Genomic DNA, 12,401 nt, shown 5'->3' with positions numbered 1-12,401 from the left:
TCTTTATATATATTTATTCTCTTAATTTAGAACTGCATCATTCCTACATTTGCTGCCCTAACATATGACCCTACTAGATTTTTAATGACTAGTGATGATTAATTATAGATTTACTCACAAGCATAGATGGTCATGAATACAACCTGTTGATGAAACAGTGTGCTTATGTCCCAATTGTTACTCTGCGAAGAAGTGACATGCTAATGTGCAACAAAATGTGTGGGAGTTACACTTTATCAAATGTGTACATTCACTTATTTTGTGTGTTTTAAATCTTTGTGAATGAATGGATGAATATCTTTGAGTTTTGCACTGCTGGGCTGACAAAACCAGAAAACCCAAGACAACCTCTTAGGGTTTAGGAAATGTCTTTTGTTGGGAATTTTACTCACTAAACAACTGGCCTAAAAAAAAGGAATATGATTGGTGGTTGTGGCTCTATCACAATGAAAGCGTAGCAGGCCATAATATCCACGATGTGTTCAAAGTCTTTTTTTCTACACAACAATCCAGTATTTTGCAACAAATGATCACTTACAAAATATTTGGTTTTTTTTTGCAAATGTCTGTACGTTAGTTATCCTTTCTTTTTTTTTTTAAAGAACAAACATGCAATTTTTTTTCAGTATTATAATAAATGTCTGGGTCGGTGTGTGCGTGTGCGTGCGTGTATGTGTGGGCGTGTGTGTGTATCAGACAGTCTGCCGTGACAAAAGCGAGGCAACAATAGCGAAAGAGCTGAGCTGAGTCGTGCCCTAATTTCCTTCTCCTCCGTGCTACGTCACCACCAGAGGAAGACCCCCAACCCCCACTGTGCTCTACTGCAGTGGCAACACACACACACATGGATCTACATGTTCACTGTATGTACACACACACACACACACACACACACACACACACACCTAAAACAAGCTGAAATGTACGTATAATGGGAAACACACATGATTCACAGAGTGATCTGTGCACATTTGGGACATAACTGCAGACAATATGATGCAGGCGTACAAAGACACACCCTTCTCTGATCTTTGTTCCTATGTGGTCGATGCAGAAGAAATTCCTTCAGACTGAGTGACACCCCACCTCCCTTCTCTGTCCCCGATTCTTGCCTCTCTCCTTTTCCATCCTTCTTCCTCTGCTACGCCTTTTGCTTCCGCAACCGAGATTGCTCTGCTCCGAGCTCCAGTTAGAAAACAGGGCCGTGTCAGCTTTTAAAAACTCTATTGTGAAAAACTGCGACTCCCCCACCTCCTCTTTCTCTCATGCACACTATTTCTTTCTTTCTGCCCCCCCCCCCCCCCCCGGCGCATACTCCTCTTTTACTCCAGACCTCTTAAAAGAAGGTTCCCTCCTGCTATAATTGAGAATTAGTTATGGTGCAGTGTGTGTTGTGTGTGTGTGTGTGTGTGTGTGTGTGTGTGTGTGTGTGTGTGTGTGTGTGTGTGTGTGTGTGTGTGTGTGTGTGTGTGTGTGTGTGTGTGTGTGTGACCGACCCTCATCTATCAGCACGGTTGACAGTTGAGCCACTGAATGACTGCTATTACCCTTCCTGTTCCTCACCAACAGCACAGTGGGTGGCTCCAGGAAAACAGAGACAGAAGGTAAAGAGAGAAGAAGATGGGAGGGAGACGTGCGTTGCAACATTGCGTTGCAACAGTGCGTTACAGGGAATTCCCACTTCTCCTTCTGCGGGACATTAGCAGCCCTCCGTTAGCCAGCAGCGTGTTTGTGAGGTTGCGAAGGGCAGTCACAGGTTCAACTTGAAGTCAGTCAGAGTAAAATGCCCGAAGACGATCCCATCATCACGAAGGCACTAATGGGCGGTGGGCTGTTTTTAACCAGGGACAGGCAGCATGCGACGGAATACACATATGCCTGAACAAAGTGTGCGCTTTTAGGGTCAAGCCTTCGATACAGCTGCACTGTACTTTTTAGGCCAGCAAGTATTTCAGGTTTACCATGTCATTTTCATATGGCGGGAGTTTTTGGAGAGTAAATTTAGTTCGGGGCTGGGTTTATAAAAGCTTAGGGATCAACTATTCCTCGAAAGGCTCAGCGTCTACAGGAATTGTTCTATTGACTAAATTTGGTCTGTCCATCATGAGCATTATTCTGAGCTGAAATATTAGTCCAAAAAAAAAAAAAAAAAAAAAAAAAAAAACGTCCTATTCAGCCATTTTTGTCCAAACTACACCAGAGACAGGCGTTTTGTCCAAGCCATAGTTGTCAATAAATGGAGACGATTTTAAACACCTTGTCTTTTACCACCTTAAATAAACCCCTGAAAATGCGTCAATCTCCTCTAAAGTACACAGCAGAGTTACGATGGTCACTTAGTTTCAAAATGAAAATTTAAAAATACTCCAGAGTCATTTTTAAACATTGAAAGATGTTATGATACAACAGATACTTGTCCTGGGTCATCCACTCTTTACTGCTTTGTCTCTATATCACTGTCCAGTGAATCAGTATGTCCTCCTGACATGTTAATCCTCCATCTGGTAGCATCATCTCATCAGCTTGTCGAAGGTAAGGAGACACACACACACACACACACACACTATTGACAATATACAGTAATAATGTACAGTATACCTTCCTATTCATACCTAATGTACAATCGAATCAAAACATTATGAGTAAATGCACTGAGTTATGTTTACAAATGTAATTTCTGGGAGGATATTGGATTGTTTGATTGACTGTGATTTAAAGCAATTTTCCACTTTCCTAAATGACATTGCTGTAACATTACAGAGTGAGAATAATGACGCACAGTCAAGAAAAGGAGGAGTCAGAGAACCGTTGATGGACATACTGTGCCGAGCCAAGCGGACCTCTGAGATGAAAACACGGCAACATCATGTGTCGGTGTCACATAAACTGTCTAAACACGGGGTCTCGTTTCCCTCGCAGCACCAGTGAATGCCCAGCTGGTAATTAGGGTTTGTTTGGCTGATTGAGACCATGTCATGTTAGAGGTGGAGCAGAGAGCCAAACATTTCTACAGCCTCCCTCCGTAATGACAAGCTAGCACTGCCCTTAAATGACATCTGGCTAACACACATGCATCTGTGTGTGTGTGTGTGTGTGTGTGTGTGTGTGTGTGTGTGTGTGTATATGTATATCTGTTTGTGTGGCTATGCATCTGCCATCTAGGCTGTGTGTGTTTCAAAAGCAATTATTCAAGGGAGGGTTTGTGGTTTTCAAAGTCTATACTGAAACGAAGAGTGTCCGTCTGTGTGCCTGCGTGTGTGTGTGTGTGTGTGTGCGTGTGTGTGTGTGTGTGTGTGTGTGCGCGTGCGTGCGTGCGTGCGTGCGTGCGTGCGTGCAGGCCTTGGTATGAATGTGTCTACATCTGTAACTGCTACATAAACCAGTCTGAAACCCACAAACAGCATAAAGCTGCAGTAAATTTGCAACAGTGCTGATCATCTCTGTGAAACTGTCTTATTACAATAATAAGCAATTCCATGTCAAAACATGAAGAAGAGAAGAAAAAAAAAAAGGACAGAACATGACAGTGTTTGGGAAACTTGAAAATGAAAATGATTGATAGCCCCCGATGAGAGCAGATTTACTATTCTAACCCAACCGACACAGCAGGGGGGCCGATATTAACAGCTAACACTGGATTATAATTGACATCAGTATTGCTTGCATGTTCTCGCACGCAAAAAGATGCCATTTCTGATCATTTTGTAAGACTTTATTGCTGTATGTCAAATCCAGTTAAGTGGCTGCGGTACAGAAAGAAGGAATACGAAAAAGTTAAGCAAGTTACTGCCACGCTCCCTGCACTCTGCACAAACCAGTAATCGGCAACAAACTGTCAGCACCAGGAATTAATCCATAACAAGAGTATAGTGCAGTCAAGGGAGATTCGGTTTTATACAGTGGCTTAAAGTTTGTCATTTCAATATTACAATATGACATGTTGCAGTTTTGTTTTTTTTAAATGATTAAAGTGTTTAAACGCATTCAGATCATGATACTTGCCATAAATTAGGCCTTGCTCTCTGATTTGCAGCAATGCACTGACCATATTTCAGCTGCAGTTGTTAAAATGCACATATACCTTCATATAAAAAGGGAGGGAAACATCTCAAGACAACAGTCAACATTTATACGTCATATTTCAATCAGCAGGTTTCATCACATCACAAACCCCACGCGGGGTCAACAGGGGACCGAGGCCTTATACAGCACATCGTCCACGAGTGGCACGCGGTTAGTTGTGAGCAGGAGGACACGTGGCCCGCTGTAAACGTTTCACTTTCTCCTCCTGCGGCAACGTGCGCGTAGTCATTAAAACAAAAAGACGCACGTGAAAACCCTCGACGTCTCAAGTACGGCGGAGGTGACGGAGGGGTGCTTGAAAGACGCGCCTCGGAAAGATGTACGGCGCAGCCGCGTGAAGTGCGAAATACTTGTCAGAAATGAAAGACCTCTCGCAACCGATTCAAAAGCGCACGGCGCTGCAAGCGCAGGTATAAAAGGATTAACCGGGGGGCGGGAATGTACCGACTTGCAGGTCACGCTTGTTTGATTTCTAGATCTCACTAATAGACAAAAGCGGAATTGTCTTCACGGCAGCAACATCAGCTGACCAAAGCTTTATTGTCCCAGAGAGCTGAGCGAGTTTGCTTTTTTAAAAATAAAAAATAAAAAAAAGGTACAGCTGAAAACAGTCTACCCGACTTTCACCGGCACATTTCTTCAGACCTTGTTTGTTGCCCGCTGACTCCATTGAGCCCCCCCCCCCCCGGCGCGCCCGAGGATCTTAAACAAGCCGGTGGCACCGTCAAAATACAACGTAGTAATCGGAAGACCATCACATACCCGTCTCCGTTATCTTCAAATTATGAGTTGTTAAAGTCACGACGAGCTACTTTTACCCGTCACAGAAACCCCCCCCCCCCCCCCCCTCTTTCGGGTGAAACTATTTTAACCGTCGTATCACGAGCAAACAAAACACGTTTGATTACCGACAGTTTAGCTCGAAAGGAAATATCTTGTGATTTAAGTTGATATTTGATCCTCCAAACCTTTATCAGTCAGTCAGACGAAACAGGACAGGACGCGGGAGAATTGTAGGCCCGGTCTGTTTCGGGTTTTTTGTTTTTTTTAATCATCAGTTTGTGTGTATTGACTTTGACCTTGGCAAGTTCTCATCATGTCAATACGCTGCTTTCGTGCTCCGAGCTGAACTAGAGCATCGGGGCTCTTTATCCCATCACACGGGCCACCAAACAGGAAGGATCTCTGGCCGCACACGTCCAGCTTCTCATTCATAAAAAAAAAAAAAAAAAAAAAAACACCAAGGCGCAGCACCTGTTGTGTAAAAAAAATTGTGTCTTTCCCTCCGACTTCACCTTACAAACAATCGGGAGGACAAAGAAAGTCACTTTCGTAAATGATCTACAACGGCCGTCCGACGGCTCCGCCTTTCATCAAAACATCAAACGGCCAGATGAAAGCCCGAGAAAGTCTTGTCACACACAAATGTCAGCACTCGCCGTCGGTGTGGGTGAAACATGCAGCACGCACTCCGCCTCTGAACACCTCCTGATGGAAGCGGACGGGAACAAATGTGCCGACAGCTCGAGAGGACACAGTCAAACTCGCACGCCTTTGCCTTATGTGTCTTATCGGTCTTCTCACTCACACGCACGCGCACGCACACGCACGCAGACGCACACCTGGAAGGCAACAAGCTTTCTATGATTCATCTGTCAAACCCACAAATCAGACGGTTTTGTCCTGGACAGTATGAACGAGTGTTCGCACGCGTACGCGCGCACGCACGCACACACACACACACACACACACACACACACACACACTTACTTTTCAAAGCCTGGATCAGCGCCTTGCCGTCTTTAATCAGCTCCTTGATGAACTTGTTGGTTTTGTCCAGCTCCAGCTCGTGTGACTTGAGTCTCTCCCTGAACTGCGGGCTGTCCAGGTAGCAGTCGCTGAACTCCAGGGCGGGTAGTCCCATCGTCCGCTCCACCAGCACCAACACGACCCGGCCAAAAAAAAAGCTCCCTAACAGGAGGAGGAAGAAGATGAGGAGGAGGAAGGAAGGAAGGAAGGAAGGAAGGAAGGAGAAACCTGCGCTGCTAGTGCTGCGGCTGCTGCTGCTGCTGGTGGTGGTGCTGCTGCTGGTGGTGGTGGTGGTGGTGGTGGTGCTGGAAATGATGGGAAATCCTATTACAGCATGCAAAACAACAGGGCGGAGATGTATCCAAGAGAAATATCTACCAACATAACCTCGCTATTCTTTCTCTTGTTTTTAAAGGTAAACACACAAGTTGAGTCCCCCCCCCCCCCCCCCCTGTTTCTTCCAGAAAAGCAGCACAGCAGCAGTCCGACACGGGACCAAATTAAATACAATAAAAGATCCGAGCAGAGTAAGTGCTTCAGGGGGGAAGAAAAAAAAAAAAAAGGTGTCCACTTGCTCAGGTAAGCCGGTGCTGCATTCCTCTCCACCAAGTCATTCTGGACCGGACAGAGTCAAACAGGGGCGAGGAGGGAGGGAGGGAGGCAAGCGAGGGGGTAAAAAAAAACAAAACTCGCCTCGTAAATGTGGTGTCTTCCCTGGGCGGTTTTAAATGCTCTGCTGTCTCTCCAGCTCCGCTCAGCTCAGCACCGCAGACCGTAATCAACCTACCCCGACACGGATAATCCCCTGGTTGACGTGCGCCTCGGCCAATGAGACGGCCGGACTGCGGAGCTGGCAGTTCGGGGCGGGTGTGCGGTGAGCTACTCCAGAGCAAAGATACGAAACACGAGAGAAGAGGACTCACTCCTCCCTCTGTTTCTAGAAACGCTGTTAAAAGATTTTGAGTTCAAATGCTGACTTCCTGTGAAGTCAGACTTCATTTTTTTTTTCCAAGACCGAATACACGTGCCGAATTAGGCCTGTCTCAATGTTGCAAAATACAGCTTCTTCTGTCCCTTAGATATATGTTTTTGAGCATTTCTTTATGTTGTAGGGTACGCTCGGAAGACAGGAGGCTAAAAAGAAAAACAGCAGGCCACACTGACACAACTTTGCATTCGGCAACCATCATTTTCTTACAATAATTGTATTTATTTTATGAATGTCTTGAATGCAAAATAGTCATTTCTTTTGGTCTTTGCTATCTTTTGATCCTCATTCGTTGATTGTTTAGTTGCCCTTTTTGTTTTTTTTAAATTGCTTTTTAAGCATCCTTGTCTCCTCTCTTTATTGTCAGTATTGTGGTACCTGAATAAATTAAGTAGTATTGGCAACGGACCAACAGTGGCCCACTGCGCATTTATTGGACATATCACATTGCACAAGTCTCGTGTATTAATGTTATCCTTAATCATTTGTAAATTTTGGAAATATTGATCATTAACATGACCAAGTGTTTGAATTCAGTTGCTCAGTTGTCACTGGTACTGTACAATGATCTGGAATGATGAAAAGCCACGTTGTGTAGTGCCATTACAGGTTTTACCACTTTGTTGGACGTTTAAGTGCCACTCAAGTTTCACTGCCTGAAAGCATCATTCCTTTTGGTCACCTTGAGGCTCAAAGATGCAGGCTCTTTGCCTGAGGGCTATACCTTACATCATCATCCTTGGGCTGAGAAGTCCCTCAAATGGCAAACAGCAAATGTGTGAAGGTAAAGTGGAAGTCGTATTTTCATGATCAATCAGCTGATTATTTCCTCTATTAATAAAAAAAAAATGTTGTCTGTAAATGTCAGAAAAGTTCTGCATTGTCCCGGAACCAAAAGAGGCATTTTCAAGCTGCTTTCTTTGGTAAACAGATCAAACTCAAAAATGTGTTTACAGGCATAAAATACTGGAAGTTTACTGGAAATTGACTCAACCAATGGATTTCTCATTTTAGCCAAAGGCTCAACATCCTGTATAGGCTCCTATATCCTATATAGCCATGTTAGCAGAGTGAACGATATCACAAGTCACCTGCCAGTCAGTAACTGTGCTGTGAAGTTGCACAGAAGTAGGTTGCATTAATGTGAGTAAGTATAAGGCCAAATGTATGGGCTACACGCATCCAAACAGGTCACATAAGTCAGAAGTTGCAGACAGGGGACATGACTCTGTGCTTTCAGGTCAACCTTTGTTAAATTGTTGAGTGTTACACCTTGTCAAACATAGACGATCTTTGCATGCAGGGAGCCTGGAGCCTGGTTGGTGGGAGGAGACGCTGATGTCATTTCGACCAGAGCGGGGAATTTCTGTGGAGCGGGTTCTTTAGTGTTCTGCCTTGGATTAAAAGCTCCATCACCATCAGCTCTGGCGCCCTCTACCGACAAGGAAGCTGCACCGAAACAGATTTCTATTTATTGGGTTAACATTTAGCGTCTGTCTATAAGTGTTGGCCCTGTGATGGACTGGCGACCTGTCCAGGGCGGTGTACCCTGCATTCGCCTAAGGTGAGCTGGGATGGACTCCAGCCCACCCCCCGTGACCCTGTTCAGGATAAAGGTATTGATAATGGATGGACATTTAGTGACCTCTTTAACTGTAAAATTGTTGTCGTTCATATATTGTTTTTAATTACAAAGATGTTTTTAAATGTAATGTAAAAATAGGTATTTTTCATATAATCATAAGTGCACATGGGAAGAATTAAAAATGAGTGCCGGCTAAATTCCAGTAAGCTCCTTAGGTTTCATTGTTGCAGCCCTCTGGGACACAGTGTGAATGTTCTTTGTTACAACTGTGTACTTTAGCTGTCTTCTGTGAAAGAGGCCAACGTTAAGCCTAATTTACCAAATGAACAAAATGTCAACTGTTTATTTTAAACTTTTGGTGGTATACAAAAGTCCCAAATAACACATTTTCTCTTAATGTATCTTAAGGAAAAGTTTTACACCTCCATAATTTGAACTGACCTAATGTTATCCAGCCACCAACACAGCATTAAGAACTCCATTATGTTTAACGCATTGTATGCATGTCATAGACACATGCACAGTTTGTGTTTGTGGTTATTATGTGAAAACAGATCGGATTTAGAAATGCTACTTCCTCTGCCAAAGCGGAGGACAGCGTTTGGTCGCTTGCTCATTTCTCCATCTGCCACAATGTGGTGTTGGCTACAGAGAGAGCCATTTACAAGAAGTCGCCTGTTGTTGTTTGCCTGTAAAGATGCAGGAGGATGGTTCAAGAACCAGATTTAACCAGTCTGTAGTCAGGTACCTGCAGGAAACAGACTTATATTTAGCCCTAGAAGCTGGTGTAGCAAAAAAACAAAACAACAGAAGAATGATGAGGCCCATAGTTTCGTCGTGCATCTGCAGAAAACAGGGTGTTCCTTGATATATTGCAAGAATGAAAAACACGGTGACTTTACTTTCTTGAGTCGTCATTTCTTGTAATGCAAATCTGCATGAGATCAAGTATTGCATTTAATTCATGCTCAACTGTTTCGAAGTCTAAAATTAAATCATTGCTTAGGTGAGCATTCTGATTACAGAATATTTTCAAAATAAAAGTGCTGCTGTGGCCCTGACTTTTGAACTTCCTTTGGAAGAGCGGTTGAGTAAAAAAATAATTAGTGTCACTGAGTGTATTTAAAGATGGTGGCCTTCATCAATAGCAGCGCTGGTATAATATCTTTCCAACTGTGGTTTATGGCCATCAAGAAGCTGTTAATTCGATTTTCTCACCCTTCTGTCATTTCATCTCTTGCATCAACATCTCCCACCTTAATGTTGAGAAAACAGTAACATAATTATCAAACAGACAACTAGAATATCTGCATGCACATTTCCTCTGTATGTGTAGCAAATGTCATGACAACCTGACTATGAGTTATTCACACCTCCGCATTAATTAATCTTAAACCCATTTAAAAGCTCACATTGCACCATCATAGCCAATTATGGAACCACCACAACACCGAGTGGAAAAAAAAAAAAAAACATGCCTGTATATATCATTTTAAAGAGTTTTGCTTGGAATTCAGACCAGCACATAGAAAAACTTTAGTTTAATGTATAAATCTGTAGCTTTAAAGCAACCGCTGGCGGTATGGAGTGGTTCAAGATGTTTCAATTTATTCTGACAAGGTGCCAGTCTTACTGGTGTTTCGCCTCCTTATAGATTTGCGTCATTTTTTCTGAAGTTCTCCATCACGCCAATCCAAAACCTTATTTTCTCCTCTTTTCCTGAAGCTAGAAACCATACTTCTGACTGTTATATTCTCAGCCAGAGGTCTTTCCACCATGGAGAGTCAGAGGCTGCACCAAGGATCCAGGCAGAGTGAGCTGATGATAAAAACATGACAATAATTCAGACGGGTGGACACAAACGTCTGTCCATGATATCCTGTAATATAGTAAAATGGTTTTAAAAAACAGTTATTTCGATAACCAGACAACTACAAGAGAATGCAATCACAAACACAATCACCGGGGCGCAACACGACTATAAGAATTTAGTTGGAAATTTTCCTTACAAAAGTATGCTGCCTTGTGGCACTATACAGCATAAATCCAAACATAACCTTTTTCAAATATCAGGCTTACTAGAAACATTTTGGGGATTTAATCCAGGTCTAAATATTTATTTTAAACAAAGTGTATCACCCCTCTCCTCAGTTCAACATGGTTTAGTCCAATTAGGTTAAGTGAATGAGCTATAGAGGCTCCACCTGTGAGCCTTTATGAAACCCACATTAACCGAAGCACAAACCAAATTCTCCTAATTTAACTGAGAGATTACGAATGCTATTTTATTTCTGTATCTATTTCTATAAGGTCATGATCATAAAAGCTGCCATCATCAATGTTTTAATAATACCAAGGCATCAAATGAGTACATGGTGGTGAACCCTGGGAGAATTATCAGTAGACCCTGCATTTCTTATCAGCTGTGTGGAGTGTGTTAACATTTCTCAGAACACTGTTTTGGGTTTGCAGCGTGCAGATTCCCTGTTTTGACTCACTCTCACTGTTCTCATGAACTTCATTTTCAGTGAGAAAGCTCTGACAAACTGCGCAGCACCAAACAGCAGACATTCACAGTCAGAAACCAGCTGGTGTGCAAAGTAGAGCATTTAGAGCCAAACATTGCTCTAGGCAGTGAGAATATTAGACATTCATTCATCAAATGGACACAAACGCCCCTCTCAAAGAATGTTAATGTATAAATATGTAATATTGTTATAACGTTATATGTCAACATAGATGAATACATACAGATGTAACCATGAACAGAATAAATGAAAGGAAAAGTATTGGCACCTGTCTGAGTACAGTAGAGTATACTCTAAATGTTTTGTTTTTACTTTATTAATGCGTATGTGTCTCACAGCTTTGTAACTATAATACAAGAACAACAGATGTTTTTCACATATTGCACAAAGTAAACTTTATCCAACTAAAGTGCCATTTGAATTTCACACTTCTCTTGTTTTCTGAGAGTTTTGTAGTGAGATTTCATGCCGTGTAGTACCAGAAAAGCTGACCCCTTCTGCCATCTCCTGGTGAACAGAGGTATAGTCGCTCTTTAAAAAAAGAGGAAGCAACTCAGTGCTGATGAACAGGTGAGAGAAAAGTAGGTCAGGCTCTCCACTTTTTGTCCGTGTAATCACTGTTTTCGCTGCATATTCTCTACAGTCTTATGTCTTATAATTATTTGACTTCCATCAGCTGAGGGATTTTAAAACCGTACTGTAGAGGATGAATTATAGAGCAAGGAGCTTGAAGTATCCATTAGAAGGCAGAGATGAGGCCATCATTGTGAATAATTCAGCCAGCCGGCACACCACTGCTGTTTATTGTCATGCCTGTGCGAGACAGACAGTGAAAGCGTGCAAAAATAGATACTGAGATTGCTGTGTTCTTAGAAGCCATTTCCACCATTTTGAGAAATGTCAACACTGCACTGCAGATATCTAACATTCACGATGCTGATGACAGGGCTTCGGGAAATGCTTTTGATCTGTCCTGCAAAATTAACACCATCATGTCCCACAGATTCCCAGACGTTAAGCTTCAGTGAAAGAAAAAGTGATTCTGTGATCACAATCGTGAAACCTGTTCACACCTGGGATTATCATGAGTCTCAAGTGGCCATTTGTTTATCAGATCTCATTTCCCTGCTAAATCTGCAAATAAACATGTACATCATGTAAATACACAAGAAAATAAACACGTAATCGCTGATTAGTAATTCATGACATAAGTTATTTCACGTTTGTAAATGTCTGAACACTAGAGTTTGTAATGAACCCTAAAGTGTGACCCAATCACACCGGTTCGTGCTCCGATTATTTAAGAGAGGGTCGTGCGCTACGCTGGATAAATAAAACTTTGCGACTGTGCTCTCCCTCAGCTGTGAGTCTGATGTGTGTCAGAAATGGCAGACGAGGTCAACTAAAA

The 12,401-nt window shown here is 42.7% G+C and overlaps 1 protein-coding gene across 1 annotated transcript in view; it reads right to left on the bottom strand.

The window, feature by feature from the left end:
• LOC138196211 (rho GTPase-activating protein 26-like) overlaps positions 1-6,675 on the bottom strand; it is a 76,078-nt gene extending 69,403 nt beyond the window's left edge. The window contains exon 1 of the mRNA XM_069146041.1: positions 5,854-6,675. Within this exon, the coding sequence (XP_069002142.1) occupies positions 5,854-6,007 (154 nt within the window). The 5' untranslated portion in view covers positions 6,008-6,675. The remainder of the gene's footprint in view (positions 1-5,853) is intronic.
• Positions 6,676-12,401: the final 5,726 nt, after the last annotated feature.

This window comes from Embiotoca jacksoni, unplaced genomic scaffold, assembly GCF_022577435.1.
Source record: "Embiotoca jacksoni isolate LCO1_2020_lvr unplaced genomic scaffold, fEmbJac1.0.p SCAF_13, whole genome shotgun sequence".
NCBI lineage: Eukaryota > Metazoa > Chordata > Actinopteri > Embiotocidae > Embiotoca > Embiotoca jacksoni.
The sequence above is the reverse complement of the archived record's forward strand: the minus strand, read 5'-3'. Positions and strand labels throughout refer to the sequence as shown.